We start from the raw sequence: 23,773 nt of genomic DNA, 5'->3' as shown, positions 1-23,773 counted from the left end.
ATAAATAAAATCCATTATTATTATGGGCAGCACAGTGGTTGGTGGTTAGCACTGTTGCCTCACAGTAAGAAGGTTCCCAGTCCGACTCCCTGGCCCGGGGTCTTTCTGTGTGGAGTTTGCATGTTCTCCCCCGTGCTTCCTCCCACAGTCCAGAAAACATGCACAGTAGGTTAATTGATGATTCTAAATCGCCCGTAGGTGTGAGTGTGAGTGTCTGGTTGTTTGTCTCTATTGGCGCTTTTCCACTAGTACCTACTCAGCCCGACTCGACTCGCCTCAGTTTGGCGCCTTTCCACTAGGGGTCGAGGCGTGCCGAGTGATACTTTTTCTGTAACTACTCTGCAGAGGGCTGAGTCGGGCTGTATCTGACATCATCACACTAAACGCCACCGATTGGTCAGGGGTTGGCCAATCAGACGTCTGAGTCAGGATGTGGACATCAGCGAAAGAACGACCTTTACGGCGGCTTCTTGTTCATTTTATTCAACAGGCAATGGCAGCGCAGAAGTCTGTTTCATGATCCAACTCTGAGGTGCAGATGTTCATAAACCTGGTAGCTGAGGAGAGAATTAAAAAGGGATGTAGACGGGCGTCAAGGAACGACCAGATCTACCAGGAGCTCTGTCACTTCATAGCTGCTCGCGGCTCCCAGCTGACTTTTCAGCAGCGCCGAGACAAACAAAAAAAATTAAAAAGCGTTGCCACTTGAAGCTTCTTTCACTCTCATTTTTTAACATATCGAACCCAAGCCACAGACCAAGCAGCACGTATACCATCTCCTCCATGTTCTACGTCTTTAGTGTTGTCTTCTTCGTTTAGATCACACAATCAAATACGTCAAAGCAGCTTTGCTCCAACCCGCCCACTTCTGATCTGGGTGCTGAATTGTTATGGAAAAGAAACCAGGCCGAGTTGAGTCGAGCCGAGCTGAGATGAGTCGAGCCGAGTAGGTGCTAGTGGAAAAGTGCCATATATGTGGCGCTGTGATGGACTGGCGACCAGTCCAGGCGTGCCTGAAAATTAGCTGGGATAGAGTCCAGCAGACCCTGCAAAAGGATAAAGCGGGTATAGAAAATGGATGGACATCATCAGTACTCGAGTTGTAAAAAAAAAATTAGGGGGGATGGCGGATTTTATCATATGGGGACAGATAATTTGTGCTGATTACAAATAATATAATATATTACAAATAATAGCACTGACCAAAACACCTGCAGAAATACTGCAGGAATGACATAGCAGCAGTTAAATGCAGCCTTCTGTAAGCTTTAAATATCCACTGGGCTTACATCAAATACATCAAAACACAACAATAAAAAACAGTTTTCTGAACTTATCAATATGACTCTGTCCTTCACAGGATAAGTAAAATGGATCACTGCAGAAACTCAAAATCTTAACAAGAATATTTGTCTTATTTCTAGTTAAAATGTCTAATTTTAGTAAAAAAATCTTATTACACTTAAAACAAGACTCATCACTGGAAAAAACAACAATTTTCACCTGTTTAGAGTAGATTTTCACTTAAAATAAGTAGAAAAATCTGCCAGTGGAACAAGATTTTTTTGCTTGTAATGAGAAGATAAATCTTGTCCCACTAGCAGATTTTTCTACTTATTTCAAGTGAAAATTTACTTGAAACGGGTAAAAATAGTAAAATAAGTTATTTTTCTGGTGTAATTTTTCTGGGGATGACTCTAAATGTTGAAATAGCAGTAAAACCACATTCATTGATGAAATAACATAAGGGATGGAAAGGAGGGATGGCAGTTTTACAGGGGGGATGATTTTGACCGTTTTTTATTTCAGGGGGGATGCCATCCCCCCTCATCCCCCCTCAACTCGAGTACTGGATATCATTATTCTTATTAAGTGTCTCCACAAGGAGGTGTTTGGCTCTTATTTTGGTGACACGGATCCCACTTCCGGCTCGGCGGCGTGCCGCTGGCGGACTTTGACAGCAGCAGTTCTTCTCAGTACAGCAAGTGCTGAACTGTTATCATGTGTTAATAAGTTAAAACGGCGGACAGGCTCCGATGATGAGAGGCCCCCTCCTGGTTCCTGAAAACTACAGCGGAGGTTGATACTTCCTGACAGGGAACGAGAGCTTTGATGGATGTGGAGGTAAACCCCGCGGTGTGGCAGCAGCTTCGCTCCAGACTGTTATTATGATCATCGCTGTTTGGACATGATGTCCGCCGCTGCTGCTCCTCTCCGCGTCCCCGTGTGTCCCCCACGTCTCCCCCGAGCAGCTCCACACTCGTGTCCCGTCACTGTCACCACGATGCAAACGGAGCAAGTCGTGTAATTTTCCTCGGAAAGCCTGAATTATGGTTCCGCGTTAAATCGACGCAGAGCCCTACGCCGTAGGTTACGGCGTAGGCTACGCGTTGTAACGCGGTACCATAAATCAGCCTTAAAGCCTACGGCGTGGGGAACGTTGCGCGTCGCCGCGTACCCTACGCCGTAGGCCTGCGTCGGTGTAACGCAGAAGCATAAATCAGCCTTGAGTGAAAATGTCAGAGTGTTTGGTGGCTCGACCTCCGTCCATCCTCGCAGCCCCCCCTTCCCCACGAAGCCGCCGCTTCACGGGGGCACAAACACGGCTGGTCTGCAGCCGGCTGCCCCCAGATGTCGGTGAAAACAGCCCCTGCTGAAGCAGAAAAATGCATAAAAAGCCCCTGAAAACGCTGGCAGTCAGCGGGGCTAGCAGCTAACTAGCTGCTGGAGTCCCAGTCCGGCTGCTGGGATCCGCAGGAAACCAGTATGGAGGCAGCAGCAGCCCCGGTGGATCTGCCTCCCCCCCGGCGGGGGACACACACACCTCAGGCTGTTCTCCTCACACCGAGGCAAGATGGACTCTCATTCACTCATCGACATTTTGCTCTCAGATCAAGTGTGTGCTGACACGCAGGACTGGTGCCCCTCGTCCACCTGGGGAGGTTGTGGGGCTTTGGTTTTGTGTTTGGTGGGGGGGTGGGTGTTAGTACAACTCAAGTGTGATGGGGAAGTTTAAACTCCCAACTCTCCATTTCCATTAGCTCGTGTCCCCTCGTGGGGTGAATCCATGCATCTGTAAGTCCACTCATTCAAGGCAAGTTTATTTGTATAGCACAATTCAACACAAAGTAATTCAAAGTGCTTTATGATCTCATGTTTTTGCAGCAATAAGTTACCCAAAATAATTCAAACTCCTTTGTGGTTTTTATCTGGCAAGGCAAGTTTATCGTATAGCACAATTCAACACAAGGTAGTTCAAAGTGCTTTATGATCTCACCTTTTTGCAGCAATAGGTTACCCAAATAATGCAAACTCCTTTGTGGTTTTTATTTGGTAAGGCAAAGCAAGTTTATTTGTATAGCACAATTCAACACAAGGTAATTCAAAGTGGCAAATCTCATCTTTTTTGCAGCAATAAGTTTAGTTTAGTTTATTTAAGGATCCCCATTAGAAGCACACAAATGTGCCTCTAGTCTTCCTGGGGTCCTGAACATAAAAATACAGTACAGTGCAGTCATACAATAAAAAAAACGACCACAAAAACATTTAAAAAAAACAATTAAGCAGGCTGCACGGACCTAAAATGATAAAAACATACATTTAAGAGTAATACTGATAAACAGTAAAGTAAGTAGAGCCAAATTAAAAATAATGTACCCAAATAATGCAAACTCCTTTGTGGTTTTTATTTAGCAAGGCAAGGCAAGTTTATTTGTATAGCACAATTCAACACAAGGTAGTTCAAAGTGCTTCATGATCTCACCTTTTTTGCAGCAATAGGTTACCCAAAATAATGCAAACTCCTTTGTGGTTTTTATTAAGCAAGCCAAGGCAAGGCAAGTTTATTTGTATAGCACAATTCAACACAAGGTACCGGTAATTCAAATTGCTAAATCTCGTCTTTTTTGCAGCAATAAGTTACCCAAAATAATGCAAACTCCTTTGTGGTTTTTATTTAGCAAGGCAAGTTTATTTGTACAGCACAATTCAACACAAGGTAATTCAAAGTCCTTTATGATTTCACCTTTTTTGCAGCAATAAGTTACCCAAAATAATGCAAACTCCTTTGTGGTTTTTATTTAGCAAATCAAGGCAAGTTTATTTGTATAGCACAATTCAACACACGGTAATTCAACGTGCTTTACATCAACATTAAAAGCGGCAAGACACCATTAAACAATAAATAACTAATAATATGATAAGAAAAGAAGTAAAATAATAAACAGCACAAGTTGTTAAAAAGTATGGGCAGTAGATTCCACAGGTACCGTAAGTATTTAATTTAGGAGTACGCTTGAGTAAACAGTAATGTTTTTAGCCCTGATTTAAAGGATCTACAGTTTGAGCAGACCTCAGGTCTACAGGAAGTTTGTTCCACCGGTGAGGAGCAGAATAACTGAACGCTGCCTCACCTTGCTTGGTTCTTGTTCTTGGGAACCACAACAAACCAGATCCAGATGAACCTCAGGGGTCTGGGAGCTTCATAGGAACTAACAGATCAAGCATGTATTTTGGTCCAAGACCATTCAGTGCTTTGTAGACCAGCAGTAAGATTTTAAACTCTATCCTTTGATTTCATGACTGTTGTAATGTGGTCCAGTTTCCTGGTGTTTGTAAGGACTCTGGCGGCAGTTCTGGATCAGCTGCAGCTGCCTGATTGATTTCTTGTTAAGGCCTGTAAAGATGCCATTGCAACAATCTAACCTACTGAAAATGAATGCATGAATACGTCTTTCCATGTCTTGTTTAGACAGAAACCCCTTAATTCTAACAATGTTTTTCAGGTGGTAATTCAGTTCAATTCAACATACTTTATTAATCCCCGAATGTTAATTAATTCATAATTCCTGTAGGACACTTCATATTCTCGGATGTAGTCACGGAACTTCTCCTCTTGAGGTGTTTTGGAGAGTAATTGACCTAATTTGTTTGGTGAATATCGCCTTGTGGGTGGATTTCAGGGTATCGTCTTTGCTGGCGAACATTGGTTAACAGAGTAGCTATCCAGCTGTTTCTTTGGACTAACAAACCTGCTTCAGTGGTTCTGGGCTACTGCACACTTCTCAGCAACAGGTTTAGGTTTGATGGCAACGTGCAGGTTCTGAGCTGTACTACCTCGCTTTGGCCACTAGGGGGACTGTGGCGTCTTTCCTACGATTTACAGCCCATACATATATTTTCAATTAATTGAAAAGTGATCAGTGGTGATGTATTATTCAATAATACTTGAAGCTAAAGCTAAAGTTTACATTCAAGTTTAGCTTGAAAAGTAAATCTAGCTAGCTCATATATGCTTTGCTAAGACTTCTTTGTCATGAGAACGTATTAAGACCTTCTGAGCGAAAGAAAATCCTACATGGCAGAGACGGGCTTGAATTCTTTCAAAAACAACTTTGCATGTCTGACTTCATGAACTTGCCTATTTACAAAAAAAAGAACTGAGAAATATTGACCTGTTTTATAAATTCAAATACTTGCCAAAAATGCCATTTACAATACCTATAAAATTCAAAAAATACCAGAAATCAAGAACAGAAACACTTTTTTTTTATCTTCAAATTAGTCAATAAAAAAAGAAAAACCTCTGAATATATTACTTTAAACTCGCAAATACGTGTGAAACCCAAATGGGTAACTGTAGAGACTCAAATTAGCAATAAAAACATTCTCACATTATAACATCATATATTTAAAAAGAAAAACTCGGACTTTGTAAACTCAAAAAATAATATTTTGCTTTGTTACTTTTATAATTTTGCAAAGTATCAAGAAAATATTGCAGTTAGAAGGCTAAATGTTTGAGCATACGATCGAATTAGGGCCACGCCAGATCTCATACTTGCGTGAAAGCAATCTCTGTTTCAGAGTGCCTGATCTTGCAAAATTAGCATGAAGAAAAAACTCACAAATCATCATTTTATAAACTTAAAGTTGCCAGGAAAAAAACAAACTTTAGACTTTACAGACAACATACACATTTGCAGAAAAACAAATCTTAAAACGAGGACCTTATAGTTTCAGAAATGTGCTACAATGTCACCTCTGCTCCATTTGAACCCAGGAATGTTGGCGTGAGGTGGTTCGGCATCGTTCGGGTTTTGGTCTCGGTATCGGTTCTGGCCGAGGTGTCGGGGGTTTTGGTTTTAGGGTTTTGTTCTGCCAGATTCTGAAGCTGTTGTGTTGTTCCATGTTCCTCACTCATGTTCAGGTACAGAGCCCATGTTTGTGTCTTTTATTTTATAGGTCATCGTCATTGTATGACAAAGGCTGTGGCAGACTCATCCTCATCATTCATACAGCATTTCCATACCTTTTCTCTTGTAAGTATCCTCACTTTTCACTCATAAACACAACACTTCTGAGATGGCTGTTGTCTTGATGACTTCAGTCACTAAACCATTCACACATTAATTAAAAAAAGGGGATATTTTGTGGAGGGAAAAAAAGCAAGAAAATAGTTTTTCTGAGAGCATATACATTATTTGTACAATTAAAGTCCTGACTAAGTACAACACAACACTGACGGGCTGCTTTGGTCTGAAGATGCAACCCCAAAAACTACATATTTGGAATGTTGTATAAAGTCTAAATTCAAACTGTCTGTAATCATTTGCAAATTTCATTAACCCATATTTTATTCCCTGTAAAATGCATAAAGGATATTCATTGTTAAAAACTGAGCCTTTTTTCCATCTCATTTAAAATATGAACTGACTTCGAATTTGATGGCAGCAAGCTGTCCACCTGTGATCTCCAGCCCTCAGGCAGAACATTAAAATGGCCATTATTGTAAAATAAAAATCAGTGCGTGGACTCAGGAACACTTCCAGAAATCTCTAAGAATGCAGATGTCCTCCACAAATGCAGGTTAAAGGCAAGCCCTGTCATCCAAGACGAAGACAGCTGTGAACATTATTCGAAAATACCATCTCTGGACTTAAGTTCAGTTAAAATGTTCTGAGGTCAACTGGAAAACTATTGTGTGGTCAGATGAATGGACTCCAGAGGAGGAACCATCCAGCTTGTTAGCAGCACTCATTTCAAAAATCCCAAATCTCTTGACGGGATGGAGGTGCATTGTGTCTATGGAATTGACAGCTATAAATGAGACATCAATGCTAAAGGGTTTATACAGGTTTTACAGCAACATCTGCTCCCATCTAGATGTCTTTTTCAGGGAAGGCCTTGCAGATTTCAGCAAGACAATGTTAAACCGCATACTGTACTTCATCCATCACAACAGCATGGCTTCATAATAGAAGAATCCAGATGCTGAACGGGTCTGTCTGCAGCAAAACATCTGGAGCACCATGAAAACTAGGCTAAAGAAGTTCCAGGAGTGTTAAGCAGCTCTGGTCCCGTATCAGAACAGATTGACACAAACATTCCTCTCCTAAAACTCCATCAACTGGTCTCCTCAGCTCCAGATGTTTCTGGACTGCTGGAAGAAGAGGAGATGATACACACTAGTAAACATCCTCGTGAAACTATCTTTTTGAGATGTTACTGATGTCAAATTCATAATTACCTTCTTTTACTTATTTTCTTAAAATGTTATATTTCCTCACTTGAAACATTTGATTTGTGGGCTTATTCTGCAGTTAATGACATTTGGATTGAGGGATATTTTGAATGATTAAATTCTGTTTTTATTTACATTTTACACAGTGTCCCAACATTTTGGACTTTTTTTGTCCCAACTTTTTTTTCCCATTAGATTGGCAGAAAATTGTGACATCACAGGCCAGAACAAAGTAGAATTGTCCAGCATCCATCTTTGTCTCCACCCACAACTTCAGGCCATGTTGCAGTCACTGTGCCTCAGAAGTCAGATGTGTTTTTTACTTTCCTTGGCACCAAACTTTGAAGTCCCACATGGAAACCTTTGGACATTTCAAAAAGATAAAAAATCTTCTTCAACTTGCTGCCATCTTAAGTTCATAACATACAGGACTGTCTCAGAAAATTTGAATATTGTGATTTTCTGTAATGCAATTATAAAAACAAAAATGTCATACATTCTGGATTCATTACAAATCAACTGAAATATTGCAAGCCTTTTATTATTTTAATATTGCTGATCATGGTTTACAGCTTAAGAAAACTCAAATATCCTATCTCAAAAAATTTGAATATTCTGGGAATCTTAATCTTAAACTGTAAGCCATAATCAGCAATATTAAAATAATAAAAGGCTTGCAATATTTCAGTTGATTTGTAATGAATCCAGAATGTATGACATTTTTGTTTTTTTAATTGCATTACAGAAAATAAAGAACTTTATCACAATATTCTAATTTCCTGAGACAGTCCTGTAAATGATCATAAATGTTGCAAATGCACATTCTGTTCTCACGCAAAACCTTTTAGATTCAAATAGTTTTGGTCCCTAACGAAAGTAAACTCTTCACCATCCAAAATTACACAGAGGGTTGATTTAACTACACAATGTTCCTTTTAACATAACTTTCAGGGGCAGTTACGTCGCAGTCAATGTTTTTTTTTTTTAGCCCGGTGCTAGCGGCTGCATTCAACGGCGTACAATAACGGCAGGACCACATACAGCCCCCAGTGACCAGCTGAGGAACTGAAACTTTAGCTTCTTCCAAACAAGCTCCAACCATCTACCTTCTGGGTCGAGTCTCATGTGGAACTTAGGGTGCTTTCTCACCTGTCCCGTTTGGAGCAGTTGTTCCGAAACAGGGAGCGTTTCCCCCTAAAGATCGGTTGGTTTGGTATATGTGAACACAGCAATCGCGCTCGGATGCGGCACAAAACAAGCGAGCCGAGATCGCCTAGGAGAGGTGGTCTCGGCTCGCTTTCATTCCAGACCTGGAGCGGTGCGTTTGGAGTGAGAACATAATCGACACAGCAACCGACACAACTCTATTGATTGTGTATGTGCGACCGCGGCGCAAGGAGAAGAGTCGGCGCAGCCTCCACCACCTTCTCTCCTATTAGACACAACCTTCTCTTTTCTCTCTTCTCTCTTCTCTCCTATTGGACGCACCAAGATGTCGTCACAGCGCGGCACAGTGAAATTTAAAAAAAATTCAATTCGGGCAGGCAGGCGCCCTCTTGCGCTGCCGAGCTCGGCGGCAGAGCGGTCCGCTCTTGCGCCGCGGTAGCACATACACAAATAACGGGATAACCGGCGGCGGTCTGCGCTTTGCGCCCTCTCTGTGAAAGGGGCCTAATAACCATTGTTGTTTATCCCGGGGTACGGAAGAGGAAACTCCTTGCGCGTTCATTTCTGACCAATGAGAGAACAGTTGGTTCGCTCATGGCATTTGTTAACAGCTTTGAACCGCTACAGACGGTTACCTTATAAACACAAACGCCACAAATGAAAAACAAAACAACTGTATCGATTTAGCCCCTGAATCGGAACAAAACAAACGGGCCACAGGTCTGAAAGCACCCTAAGTTTCGTTGCATTTCCTCGACTGACCGCTAGACTCCGGCCACAATAGTGAGTCAATCTCCATTGACCTCCATGTTAAGATGTCCCACTTTAGAGCACAAATAAACTTATTTACAGCTTGGTTTAAAAAAAAAAAAAAAAAAGGTTTTTAGTCCCGAACGTTTGATCTCACATCCATGACATCTACTGTATGGGGGTGAATTTTTTATTTTTTTTGTACCACACCAGTAGAGTTTATATAAAGTAATACAAGTATTTCTAATATGATTGACGGTTAGCTCAACCAATGGCTAGCCGTTACGTCCTCGTCTTTAATCGTTGTGCTACTGCACTTAGCGGAGCAACCAGCCATCTGTATTAATCCTAAACGCGACTGTTATTTTTTGATTTTTGAGTCAACATGGTCAACGGTATTTTCTGCTTCAAATGTCTGACAGCAGCTCTGCAGATATTTCGGCGGAGTTCAGCATGGCCCCCACCCCCCCCCCCCCCCCGCAACTTTGGCTGCGCTCCATGAAAACCGCCCTTCATAAACCAGTGGGTCACGTGACCGAATGCTTCGTCCATCATTTTATACAGTGTATGATTCCACATGAGATTCAATCCTGAACTTTGATGGTTGCCCTTTGTGTACCGCAAGCTTCAGAGCTGCAGAATAGAACTCACACTGCCACCTAGTGTTTAGTAGTGGAACTACACAGCAACATAAACAATGGCCAGGTATAAAGTCCCGTAGGTAGCTTCTGTGTGTAGCTGCTATGTAAAACCTTGAACCTGGTTTTATATTCATGCAAGTATAGATTAACATCTCCTCCTTATGCAACATGTAACAGATCCAGCTTTTGAACTGGGCTTGTTTTAGTCCAATCCTGGTCCTCGAGGGCCAGTTTCCTACAGGTTTTGGATGTTTCCCTGCTTTAACACACCCTCATTATCAGCTTGTCATCAGGCACTGCATAGGACTGTTAATGACACAGTCATTTGCATCACGGTGCAATGAAGCAGGGAAACATCTAAAACATGCAGGCCCTCGAGGGCCAGGAACGCCCACCGTGTTTTAGTCAAAGAAGTCTAAAAACTGTTCCATGCTTTTTGTGAATATTTGCTCAGAATCAAGTGACTGATCTTTTTTTTTTTCTCCCCTCATTCATTTCCTAAAACTGGTAAATGAATTTACCACAGTGGTGAACTTTTCCTTTAATGCTAAAATTGTTGGCTCTAATTTCATAAATGACAAAAGGGAGGAGCTATATTTGATTTTAGTCCTAAATGTGATGAACTCTAACTCGTAGGCTTGGTCTTTATGCTTTTGGTGTCACTGTGCCCTAAGTGTGCCAAGCAAACGTATCTTATCATAGCAAAAAGGTCTTATCTGAGGAAATGATACCCTGATGATAGAAGTAAAAGATGGCAGCTCCAGAGTGAATAAAACTCCTTCTGTTAGTTGAGAAAACTACGATCACTTCACTTCTGATAACCGCAATTTAGGAGAAAAGACTTACAGTCAATTCTCAGTTTCATGCCTCATGATGTCTCATAAAAACCTGCTGCTCTAAATACAGTTTTTTTTCCCCCTTTAATTCAGTAATGTGTACACTCTGGGTCTATTTGAGAGTTATTATGTAATTCTAGCAGGTTGCTACTAAAGGAGTCTGTCGTTACCTCACAATTCAAGGATGACGGACTGCGACGCAAAGATGAAATTATCTTCAAAATACAGTTTAGTAGTACTTTGTACACAAACACACTTGGGAATGGCGATGTTCACTGATATCACATTAAAGAAATGCCCTGCAGAATGTCTGAAGCTCTTTCTCTATCACCAGAAATGAAACAATGTGCTTCAGACTTCACATCGGGGCTTCCTGCCACCGTGTCAAAACAGCAGACGCCAGTTTTGCTTGCTGTCAAATGGTGTGACTGTGGAACTTCTGAGAATACGCCCTCAAGTTCAAGACTCCAGTCCTTTCCGAGTCCTCGGTTGGCTGATGTGAAAGACAGACAACAGCTCCATCATCTCAAAAAATACCAAACTCAAAGACGACAGCTGTTTTGTTCAATGAATTATAATAATAACACAATGAAAAATGTTATATGCTGCTGTTCATCAGAGGTTGTATTTGCTTACTGCCAACATCCGCTACAATCAGGCAATTTTTATTATGTTTTGCATACGATAAAAACCTTTCACATAACACAGATGGACCTGTCAGCCTTGTGAGATGACCCTGAGGATCCAGCTTAGATTTGAGCTTTCTCTCCGATATGAATGAAAGAATAAACTAAACCGCTGTATGACTGCTCTATTCGTCTGCTTATGAGCAGATGTCTCTTCAACAAAGGTTGCCAGTAGCCGGGGTGTCATGGCAGATGACCAGTCGTCAGTGTCTAATGGTGCATGGGTCTCTGTGAGCAGGCGTAGTGGATCCATCTGCTGGTGCAGACCGGGGTTGTTCCCTGGCAGTACTCGCTCACAGAGCCACTGCTTTGACCACTGAGTGCACCTGACCGTGCATGTTACTCTCAACACATTTCAGAATACCGTTTGGAGACTTGCTCGTATTTTTGATGGTTGATTTGTTGCTTTTGTTGTAGGTGCGGTAGTACCATGAAAAGTGGAGGAAGGGGCAAGGAGCCACCTGCTGCAGGGGATATCGCTGGCAAACGCCCCAAACGCAAATGTCTGCAATGGCACCCTCTTCTCTCCAAAAAGACTCTCGATTTCTCTGAAGAGGAGGAGGAAGATGACGAAGAAGACCTGGAGAAGGTGAGTGTGTCCGGTAGTCGTTCAGTCCTCTCCACCTGTGCGTATATCTCTGCCTGTCGTGTAAGTTTGTCAGGTAAACTCCTGAACTTGTGACCTGCAGCCCGTGCCGTGCAGTCAGGAGCGAGAGCCTCAGGTGCAGAGTGGAAGCACAGCAGAGGAAGTGGAGGAGGACTCCAGTGAGCAGCGGGCACGGCGGCCGATGAATGCCTTCCTCCTGTTTTGCAAACGCCACCGCTCCCTGGTGCGGCAGGAGCACCCTCGTCTTGACAACCGCGGGGCCACCAAGATCCTGGCCGACTGGTGGGCTGTCCTGGAGCCCAAAGAGAAACAGAAGTACACGGACATGGCCAAGGAGGTAAAACTGCTCTCAGACCCCTGCCCCGGGGCTGACGTCACTTTTAACTCTTTAAACTCTTAGGGCCCGATTTACTAAGATCCTAAATAAAGAGTACTAAATTGCGTGTGCACTGAAAAAGTTTGCGCGTGCTGTTTGCGTGTGGTTTGCGGGTGATCAACTAAGATTGCGTGCGCAATTGATAACAGGTGCAAACCTCAGTATTTAAATGAGGTGTTGCGTGTCTTACGGTTTGCGAGCGCAAACTTTGCGTCATGGAGAGTCTGGATGGAAAGCACAGTCACAAGTCACAAGCGCAAAATGAAATTGAACGAGTTGGAGTTAGAGATATTAGTGGAAGAGGCAAATAAACACATTCATGAACTACAGCAAAGAAATTTAAACATTACCAAAAGAAACGCAATATCGGAGAAAATCTGCGATAGAATAAATGCAGTTATAAGACAAAAAGAACGGCAGATGAGGTTAAAACAGAGTCGGCGGCAGAACAGATCTAATTGGGGGGCACATAATAACCAGCGATGTAAATGCTTAATATGAGTTTGCCATCAACGATCACAGCAAACCAGTTTCAATTACACAACATACTGCAAAATCTCTTTTTAATACACACACACACAAGTGTATTGTGCACCCAAACTGCAAAAACACAAAAAACAACGACGTACAGGCCACGTCTCTCCCTCCCTCGCCCTCTCCATCTCTCTCTCATACAACGCATACACATAAAAATGTGAACGGTGAATCTCCAAATTTAATTTGACGAAATTAGACAGACCCAAACATTCCACATTTGCGTAATAATAAAAGCCAAGGCTGGCGCCATGAAGTCAATTAATTGCATGTCTCACCTTTAGAAGAGTTGCACATCTTAATTTTCCTATTTCACCATAAATCACACTTTGGGAAGCCTTCTTTATATTTTAGCGTTATTTCCGCGTAGATAAGAGTGAGTTTGATGCTCCTTAACAAGTTTTGTCCGCGGATCAACATCAACCCAGCTCCCCCAACCCCTTGCTCCCTGATTGGCTGATTTATAGTTCCGCGTCACACCAACGCAGAACCGACGGCGTAGGGTCGCGGCGACGCACACCGCGACCCTACGCCGTCGGCTACGCCGTCGATTTAACGCAGAACCATAATAATTATAATAATTATTATAATAATTCAGGCGAAGCGGCAGTCTCTGCGCTGATCCTGACACAGCGGGTCGGAGCAGATTTGGTCATGATGTTTAACCTGTTTTGTGTTTTGTGATTAATAAGCACGGGTTTTAATTAAATGTAATTTACGAAGGATGATTTCACGTTCAATAAGATAAGTAATCAATAAAATACAAAGTTTTGGCACAAAGGCTTGGCCTGCTTGTGGGCGAGTGGAGGGGGGCACAATAAGAGAAGGTGGCAAGATATAAGGCGAAGAACTAAAGAAAAAGTGGCCTTTAATAAAACCATTTTTAAAATAGCATGCAGCAGAATAAAGACTCTCTCTCTGCGTATTCTTTGATTTTGGATGTCGCCTCCTTGCCACAATACCAGCAGCAGCAGATTAGCACCTTCCTTTCGAACGTATTAAATACAGACGCAATCACAATACGCGCAATTACTTTCAGGCTTGGTAAATCTCATTGCGTGTGGTAAATTAACCTATTTGCATTTTCCCCTCCCAGTATTTAGCGCTCTCTGGCGGGTACGCCCCATATTGATTATTCATCAGGGCGAAAGTACTAAATGAACAGCGTGTGCTATTTTGCGCATTTCAGAGACGCAGTCCTCTTTGCACGCTGTTAGTAGATCAGCTGGCACATTGGTTTGCGGGTGATGTCAAGTTTGCACACGTTTTTACGCACGCAAACCTTTAGTAAATCAGGCCCTTAGAGTAATAGGAGTTGTCATTTCAAATTCCAAAATACTTCATTAATCCTTAAGGAAACTTAATAAAACACCAGAGAGAAAGAGGGCCAAAAATAGTCTTCAAGATATTGGATTTATTCTGATCAATAAGGTAGTCACTTTTTCTCTGACATTGGACCATCCGTGGCTGTCTTTGGACATTTATTTGTGTTTGCACATAACAGAGGTGCCAATAAGTCAACCACTGGAGAGCCAGTCTCCTGCATGTTTGAGATGTGTCCCTGCTTCAACACACCTGGTAAACACTGCTCGTCATGGCTATGTCATCACGGTCAGCTCAACACAGCCGTGTCTACGGACACATCTAAAATGTGCAGGACAGTGGCCCTCGAGTACCGGCTTATAACTCAACTAGCTATTACTTTATTCCTACCAGCCCAGGGGTTTGTCAAGAGTTCCAAGGACTGCTTTCTCTGAGGCCCAACATCAATTTGATTTTGAAAAGATGCTTCTGCATGTAGTAAATAGTATATACAGTTAACCCCTTTTTGTGCCATTGATTTGCCACAAAAAGTGACCTGATCTAAGTGATCCAAGTCCCTCGTCTAGCCAAGCCAGAAATCTGAGAGTATCACCTAAAGAACATGTGGAGGATGAAAGGACTGATGTCTCAGTAGGACTTAGAAAAACGTTTCCACGTTTTTATCTTCAGTACACGTGACTACAGTAACGCTGTTCTCATGGGTCTCCCTAAAACATCCATCAAACATCTGCAGTTAGTTCAGAACCTTGATCCCCGAGTCCTCGCTAAGACCGAGAGACCCGAGTCCTCACGAAGACCAGGCGAGTTGGCCATATAAATCCAGTTGTAAAATCTCTACACTGGCTTCCCTTTGTAATTGGACTCCAGATGTGCAAACTAATGACCACAAAAAGCTTTGTTAAATTAATTAGTCTGCGTTCACTTATTTGTTCCTCCACCTGTAAATGTTAGCTGGACGTGTTCGAAAAAGACACAAGAAATGATAACAGTGTGTGTGTTTTCAGCAGAAGGATATCATCTGTCCGTTACTGTGATTCAGATTAACCCCAAATCACTTCTGTATGTTCTTCCAGTACAAGGATGCTTTCATGAAGGCAAACCCAGGCTACAAGTGGTGTCCCACCACTAGCAAGCCAGTAAAGAGCCCTTCCTGTCCGCTGGTCAGCAATCCCCGCAAAAAACTCTTGTCCTTCCCTTGCAACTCATCCAAGGACTCCACTGCCAAAAAAGTGCCCAAAAGCGACAGCTTGCCACAGCTGAACTTTGCCATGGCCGGTGTGTACAGTAAACGACTTCAGATCGTAGTACCAGGATGAAGTGTTGGATTACTTTGTAACTGGCCTCATTTGTTGTCAGATCCTACAAAGATGGGAGGCCTGAGCATGCTGCTGTTAGCTGGTGAACACGCCCTCACAAACAGAGAGGTAGGTTTCTGTCCTTAAAAGTCCTGTATCATCCAACTTTGAGGACAGGAGGACGTCTTTAATTGAACTGTTACTGGTCTGGAGGCGCCGTGGTGGACTCCATGTGGGGATGCATGGACAGAATGATCTGTGATTGAGATTAAAAGACCATTCTGCAGATGGATTAATGCTTGTGTGAGCAGACAGTTATTTTGAAAAATTTGAAAAAACTTTTATTTATTGTAATTGATCATGCACCCCTGAACCCCAACTAGACGTATGTGAAAGTTTAACATGTATTTAATCCTTTAAAAGGTGAGAAAAGCAGAATACGGGACCTTTTTAGTAACTTATCTTTTGTGCTATCAAACATTTATTCCCAGATGTTTTTGATTTTTAACAGTTAATGTTTTATAGACTAACTAACCACAGTTCTGTTTCTTTTCTAGATCCCTTCTAAAGCCAGTTTACCTGAAATAGCCAATGAAGGAAGCCATTCTCCAGAGGATAAGGAAGAGGTGGGTTCTCAGTCCATCTGTCCTTCTCCACGTCATCAATGTGGATGGATTAGATTCTGGAGAAATCTGTCCCTCAGATCTTGATAATGTGCTCAGCCTGAATTGACCACTTTGTTTTCAGATTTTATTTTATTACTAGAAGGTATAATCCACAAATACTACTAAATATGTTTCAAATGATTAATCTGCTCATCAATATTAGATCCTCCTTTTACCACCTGGAACATTTAAATGAACTTGGATCTTCATTTAAATAGTGTAAAGGTCTGATGTGACTTTTATCTTTGGTGCTTTTACTCATTTCAAATGAAAACTGTTTCCCCTGAAGTTAGTGTTTTGAACAAAGATTTACTGCAGCACTGACTTGTTTATGCTCACACCGTTGACATTCATGGAGTTCATCTCGGACAGTCCCAGACGGAGTCCCTGACATTACTGAGAGCAGGGTCACGTCTGCCCTTCCCTCGGTGGAAGAAGTACGAGCAGACCATGAAGGAGACGAGGAAATGCTCAGATTAACCACTTCACGTTCCAAGTCATTTGCAGAGCTGTTCTGGCACCACCTTCTGGCTAAAACATTCCTGTCACTTTTTAAAGGACCCTAATCTGAGAACTGTGTCCCTCATAACACCATTTATAAACACACACACAGGCCTCTCAGTGGAAGGTTTTCATGAGCACAACTGAAAGTGTTCCTGTCATGTGCACACGTGAAACGATAACACTCCACACTGAAAACGTGTTGTAGTGAAATACTCTCACGTTCTAGTGACAACCTCACACTAGAGACCTGCTCCCAGCCTCAGGTGCAGTTCTCTCTCGCACTGTTGTACCAGTGGTTCACAGGCTGTTCCCGCCACTCCCCCTTTGGAGGAGGGAAGGTTTCCAAGACAAAAGAAAGTAGTGTTATGAGAAGACGTCTGGTAGTGAGTCAGGCACGCTCTTTCCTTCGTTCTGTACACGGCTGGGATCTTCAGTGACGTGACATAAAAACATCCTGATTGGTACATCCTCGATGTTCAGACAAACTTAGATCTGTACACTGTTTTTAGGATACTGAGGTAAAAAAAGGAGAAGAGACACTAAAAACGTATCCAGTGGAGTCATTCTCTAGCTCTGTCTGATCACAATGCAAACGATGTTTATTTTGTGCAACCCAGAAACGATACTGTGTTCTCCACAGCCTAAATATTAGTCTGCCTGGAACAGTTTGCCAAGTGGGAAAATAAAGTTAAATGTGAGTTTCACACTGCTCTAGTGAAAAACTTGCACACTAAAAACTCTCTCTCTCTCTCTCACTCAATCACTCCCTCACACTCTGCTCCAGTAAAGACTCACATGCCCTGCAGTTCAGGAGTGTGTGTGTGCAGAAATGAGAAACAGATTTTAAAGAACCTGGATACGGTTAAAAGGACGCTCTGAGTGCTGCTACTGTTGATCATTTTATTGTTAAATCCATGAGAACGTCACACTCTTATCCACCTACTCCTACATTAGAGGTGTGATGTAGTTGAGTCCACGAAGTGTCAGGAAGCCCGATCCAAAACCATCCTCCATGTTGTCATATCAAGATGATCCGTAATGACCGAGACACTCAGCCTGCCTCATTGACGTCTGCGGGACATGCAGTACCGTAGGCCTACGCACTACCTTATTCCTGTAATCGACTATTCTTTTCCTAATAATAGCCATCGTAGCCTAGCTGTGGATGCTATTAATGACTCAGAAATCCTCCACCTTAAAGGGAAAATGACTATCATCATGATGATAATAGTCCCATGAGCTGCCTTTAAGGTGTCCATGTCGAGGTGTCACACACGTCCATCTGCCAAAAAACTCTTTTGTAAAATACACAAATCTTATTTATAAACATTTTGATTTATAAAACTTTAAAATGCTATGGTTCTCTCATAAAGCCCAATCATTGAAAACATTTACGTGAGTAAGCAAGCCTGAATTATTTTTTTTTTTCATTTTAAACCATGAATTGTTATGAACATTCATTTACCTGTTTTATTTATAAAAATGCTATAACCTAAGGTTTTCCACCTGGTTAGAGTTAACAGCTCCAGGAGTTAGACAGGACCATGCTCGGAGGGGGGTCGGTAAATTCAGAGTACAACAAGAGACCTTTTTGTTAGCAGTTAGCATCTAGTTTCAGCCTGGTGTCTTCAAAAAAGTGTGAAAGAGCCAGACCCAAGTGAATGTATTTGATGTGAGAGGCCCCAGATTCACCTCTCTAAACGTGAAATGAAACAAATGTTTTGTTACAAGTAGGTCCTGTGCCGAAATGTAAGAACTTCACCAACAACAGGTGACAGAGCTGTGGTGTGTTCACAGGTGCCGCTGTCGACGCTTGCTGACGGGAAACCGTGCGGACAGTCTGCTCTCTTCCAGCTCGCAGAGGTAAGGAAGTTCTCCTTAAACTTCCAAAGAACTCAAACATGAATTATGACACGTGACAAAAAGACGGGGGGGAGGTTACATCTGTCTTTTATTTTCCTGAATTAAACATCAATTGCGTGCGTGCGTAAAACTTTCGGTCTCTACTGTGTATATAAATGTTTAAAGGAGCATGAGGCTCCTTTTTAAGAAATGAGACTCTATAGCCTCACCCTTCACCACGACGGCCGTCGGGGGTACTGCAGCCAACAGTGAAGCCGGCACGGGAGAACGGGGAGAACGCGCATGCAGCGTCATTTGACGTCACATCCGCAGGACAGCGCGGGAAACTCAGCCCCAGCACTGCAGCACATTTTGCAGCACACAGCCTGTTCAAGGCAACGGAGAGATACACTGGAGGGCTCATTCGTTTTGGTTTTGAACGCTTCATCTGACATTATTACTAGAAAACTTAAAACGTTTACGATTTTTTTTCATAAATCCTGCCTCAATCCTGCCTCATGCTCCTTTAATGCTCAGCCGTTATGTCATTTTTTCTGGGTTTTCAACAGTGGAAAAGTATGACCTTAACTTCTGATGTAGTGAGTCCGGCAGCTTCAGCTTCCATAGTGTCATTTATCCTCATCGTCTTTGAGTGTCTTGCTTATCACTTGACTGCTCCAGGACATGATCATATTGAAGACTTGAGAAACTGCAGCACTAAGTCTGACAGTTTGTTGACTTTTGTTGGTTTTGTGAGAACTTTGATGAGGCTTTCCTGTGTGATAGTACCGGTAGACTGGATCAGTCAGAGGGACTTTTCCTTTTGTGATTTATTGTTTCATAAGGCAGCGTTGAGGTGCCACAGAAACCATCTACTTTCTAATCACAGCAGTGTCTGATGAAAGTGCACCTCCTTCTCTGTTCCCTTGTCACTGCACGTCCTTCAGTCGGATCAGGACAGGGCTACTACAAATAATATCTGTTGAATCACATTAAAGATTGAAAAACGCCAGTAGCACCATGTGTTTATGTTCCAAACAGCACAGTTAGCTTCCTGCTGGAACAACAGCTGCCGTCTCTTCTGTGTGCAGATGTGGGTCAGGTTAAAGTGTGGGTTAGTTGAAAAAAATGACATCGTTGCCAGTTATGAAGCCGAGAGGGGGATGATGATGAGGGCCATTTTATATATACAGTGGCAATGTTTAATAAATAAAATAAACGCATGAATTTCAGGAGAAGACAAAATTTAGATAAAATTCAAAACTCTAAAAGATATGTAAAAACTATGACAGTCAGCAAATTAACATTCAGACCTGTAGGTCAGTCCTTCTTGTAGTCATTTCTTTAAAAAGGACTTGGAAGATGATGATGAGCTTGAAAATGAATCTCCTGAGTTGGCGCTCTAAAGTCCTGGTCCTCTCCATCTTCATCCTGTGGTCTTCCAAATGTTCTCAAATACATCTTGTTAAATTAGATATGTCGTTTTCAAGCAGGAAACTTAAAAATAGGCCTCATTAGGAAGGAGTTAAACATCCAAGGACATCAGAAAGAGCGGGCCGTGTCTCAGAGAAGATGGAATCACTGTAGACAGTTCCCTGGGTGAAGACCTCAGATTATGACCAGGTTCAGACAAAAGCAGGTTTGGGACGTGTTTATGGGCAAGGGGAGAGAAAGTTATCATTAAAATAGCTATGGAAACCAACTACGATCCAGTGTGCAGGAGTCATAATAAGAACAGTTTACCCTCCCTTTTTCATTTATGTAGGTCCAGCAGCCCCCTTTCTGGACATGAGAATCCTTATGTGGTCTGAAAGAAAGGGAAGGTACAGCAATGTGCCATTAGCATAGAAGTGGACCTTCCTAAAAATAAAAGAGGACCCAAAATTGAGTCAACCTCTCAGTAGAGGATTGTGAATTGCCAATAACTTATCTAAAAGATGTGTTAAAAAAGTATGAAACCTTTTTTCAAAGCTGTGCCAGGGATACCAAGACATTTCAATAAATTGTAATTTCAGCTGTCAAAGGCAGCACCTAAACATTAAAGTACTAAAATCTACGAGTGTCCTCGTAGAGGCTTAGATGTGAGGCGTTTTTAGATCGGATCCCACTGTTATTGCTGGATGATCAATGTGTGTTTAACGCACATTGGTAATATAAACGCAAGGCGTGTCACTTGTCACCTCGGGCCTGAAGGCGAGTCGGGAGGCGTTATCCGTGAAACATAATGTAACCTGTGTGGACGTGTAGAATGATGTATTATCCCTACACCAGCAAGATTTATACGCCGTCAGACAGGTGGATTTATGAAAACAAGGATGGACGAACATCAGGATGACTGTTTTTTTTTTTGGGCAAGGTTTTTCTTCTTGCAAAGCTCCTGTTTGTCATCTTTGTGTCCAATTGTTCAAAAAATGGACCATCTTTTGTGGTTGTGGACATACGCCGGTTTATGGCATCCTCAGCTCCAAGGCTGAGCAGCTCGCGGATCTCCTCGCCTTCCCCGTTACTCATCTTGTAAATATAGCTCCTACCTGTGATGTGCTGTTGTTACTCGCATTAGGTGTTTCCTCATTTCATGAAATAATAATAAATGAATAAATAATAAAAAACCTCCCCTGGTGGGCTGTATTCGGGTTTCATGATCAACAAACCCGTCCCACGACCCACGACCCACGACCCCGCGTTAGTTCTTTGTGTTGATTGGGGTATCCGCCAATGGAAGAGGGCCCTTTTAGGAATGACTAACCATTGTTCTTCTTTTCCTCTGGGTTGTTCCCTGCAGGAGTCTCCACAGCGAGTCTCCATCTATCCCTATCCTCTGCATCCTCTTCTCTCACACTTACTAACTTCCTGTACTCCTTCACTACATCCATAAATCTTCTCTCTAGTCTTCCTCTAGACCTCCCTCCCGGCACATCTTACCTCATCATCCTTCGACGGATATATTCACTATCCCTCCTCTGACTGAGGCTGAGCTGAACGTGTCTCTTGCTAATAGAGATTTTTTGTATTATACACACAGGCCCAAGTCAAGACTATTTATTATTTTTCTATCTTTTTATTCCACGTACTGTTTTATGTAGATTATTCATGCACTATGCACTTTGTTTTTATGTCTCTATCTTTTTAACTGCAATGATGAGCCTGCACAAACAACATTGTTACCCATGTTACTCAGTAATATGATGTGACAATAAAGATTTGATTGACTGACTGACTGTACATGTCCAAACCATCTCAGTCTGGCCTCTGAGTTTCTCTCCAAAACATCTTACATGTGCTGTCCCTTTCCTGTTCTCTTTCTTGCTCCTATCCATCCCCATCCCTCCCAAAGAGGACATTTTAACCTCAGATCTTCCAACTGTGCTTCCTGTCTTGTCCTTGGTGTAGTGGTTTTTAAACCATACAACATCACTGGTCTCACCACTGTCTTGTACACCTGTCTTTCAGTCTTTCATTCTTTCATCACACATTCCCTGACACTTCTCCACCCGTTTCAACCCGCATGCACATGCTTCTCAACACTCTGTTGCTGTGGACTGTTCACTCTAAGTACTTCTCTGTAGACTTCTTCATACAGTACTATAGCTTCTCTCTGGGAACCCCGTCTCTGCTTTCTCAAGGTCTTTTCTCAAGGCCTTAACAAGCCATAAACCTCTGGCTTGCTCGCTCCTCCCTGCACAGTTTCTTTTAACTGCACTTATTTGTGTGATGTTATTTTTTATTGTATGTGCTAAATAAACTAAACCAAAACCAAACTATCTTCATATAACACGCGTTAAACATTCACAGTGCTGGAGGAAAAGTTTGTGAAACTTTGGAGTTATTTGCTGTTTGAAACTGATTTGGCAGCAGTGACTTCATCAAGGTAGTGACTGTTTGAACAATTTTTTATTTTATTATCTTGTTGACCACCAAAACACTTTACATTACAAAATGCATTTTAGGGTTTAGTGTCCTGCACAGGGACCATATGAACCATGAGGCGAGTTATCAAACATTCACTGATCCATAATCACCACAACATCTTCAGTATCTCTGGATCAGAGCTGCACAACATTCATTCCTCTTTCCAGAACTGCTTCATCTCAGACACATTTGTTTGATGTCTGGTATTAACGTTCCTCTGGAGAGCATCTCTCTGGGGTTCAAGTCTGGACCCTAACTGGACCACTCCAGAACCTGTACTAAGACACCTTGACCTTATCCTGGTCTTGGTAAACCTGGGAATTCATTTTCTCCTCTATAAACACAAGTGGTCCATGCTCTGAAGCAGCAAGCCTAAATCATGATGTTTCCTCCATGTTTCACCTGTGGGGTGATGTTTTGATGTAAGCTATGTCCTCTTTACACCATTCATGGATTTGAGTATTTTTCTTGAACAATTTAACTTTGGTTTCATTAGTCCATAAAACATTTACTCAGTTGGGCTGTGGGTTTCCAAGATTATCTTAGTCTCTCTCCATGTTAATCCTGCCTGTTCTGTAACTTCTGTATGGAGGTGGACTCATGAACAAGGATGTTGATGTCTTCAAACCTTTAGCTGCTGTTTGTAGGTTATTCTTGATTTCATTGAAGATTCCTTGTTGAGTCATCATTATCACTAGAGAGAGTAGCTCTAAATCAGTGGTTCCCAACCTTTTTTCCTTGGAGCCCCCCCTACTTGTGTCTAAGACCAGCCGGGCCCCCGACCCGTACGTACTAGCAGCAAAAGAGTAAAGTGATTTGTTACAAACCTTTAATTGTAAAAATGAACATTATGTTTTTTTGATACATTTCTCTTTGGTTTACCCTGTACTTTGTTTTTGTCACCTTCCTTTTGTGTCACCAATGTATAAAATACGCACAAAAAATTATTGCAAGGACATAAAATAATTTCTGAAAAATGTCTCTTTTAATATGAGAGCAACATTTTTTAACATTTTTCCTTTAACAACCTGTCGGAGTAGTAGTAAGATTAAATGTTGAATAATTATATAATAATACGTTTTTAAGTTTTTATCCTGATAAATAACTATTTTAAAA

The 23,773-nt window shown here is 42.0% G+C and overlaps 1 protein-coding gene across 1 annotated transcript in view; it reads left to right on the top strand.

The window, feature by feature from the left end:
- Positions 1 to 1,939: 1,939 nt before the first annotated feature.
- Positions 1,940 to 23,773, top strand: part of LOC133459891 (HMG box transcription factor BBX) — a 34,449-nt gene continuing 12,615 nt past the window's right edge. Inside the window, exons 1-8 of the mRNA XM_061740249.1 lie at positions 1,940 to 2,124; positions 12,020 to 12,191; positions 12,292 to 12,546; positions 15,516 to 15,717; positions 15,799 to 15,866; positions 16,295 to 16,382; positions 16,775 to 16,839; positions 18,704 to 18,769. Of these exons, the coding sequence (XP_061596233.1) occupies positions 2,117 to 2,124; positions 12,020 to 12,191; positions 12,292 to 12,546; positions 15,516 to 15,717; positions 15,799 to 15,866; positions 16,295 to 16,382; positions 16,775 to 16,839; positions 18,704 to 18,769 (924 nt within the window). The 5' untranslated portion in view covers positions 1,940 to 2,116. The remainder of the gene's footprint in view (positions 2,125 to 12,019; positions 12,192 to 12,291; positions 12,547 to 15,515; positions 15,718 to 15,798; positions 15,867 to 16,294; positions 16,383 to 16,774; positions 16,840 to 18,703; positions 18,770 to 23,773) is intronic.

Source organism: Cololabis saira, chromosome 14 (assembly GCF_033807715.1).
Source record: "Cololabis saira isolate AMF1-May2022 chromosome 14, fColSai1.1, whole genome shotgun sequence".
Taxonomy (NCBI): Eukaryota; Metazoa; Chordata; class Actinopteri; order Beloniformes; family Belonidae; genus Cololabis; species Cololabis saira.
This window is presented reverse-complemented; position numbering and strand designations above follow the sequence as displayed.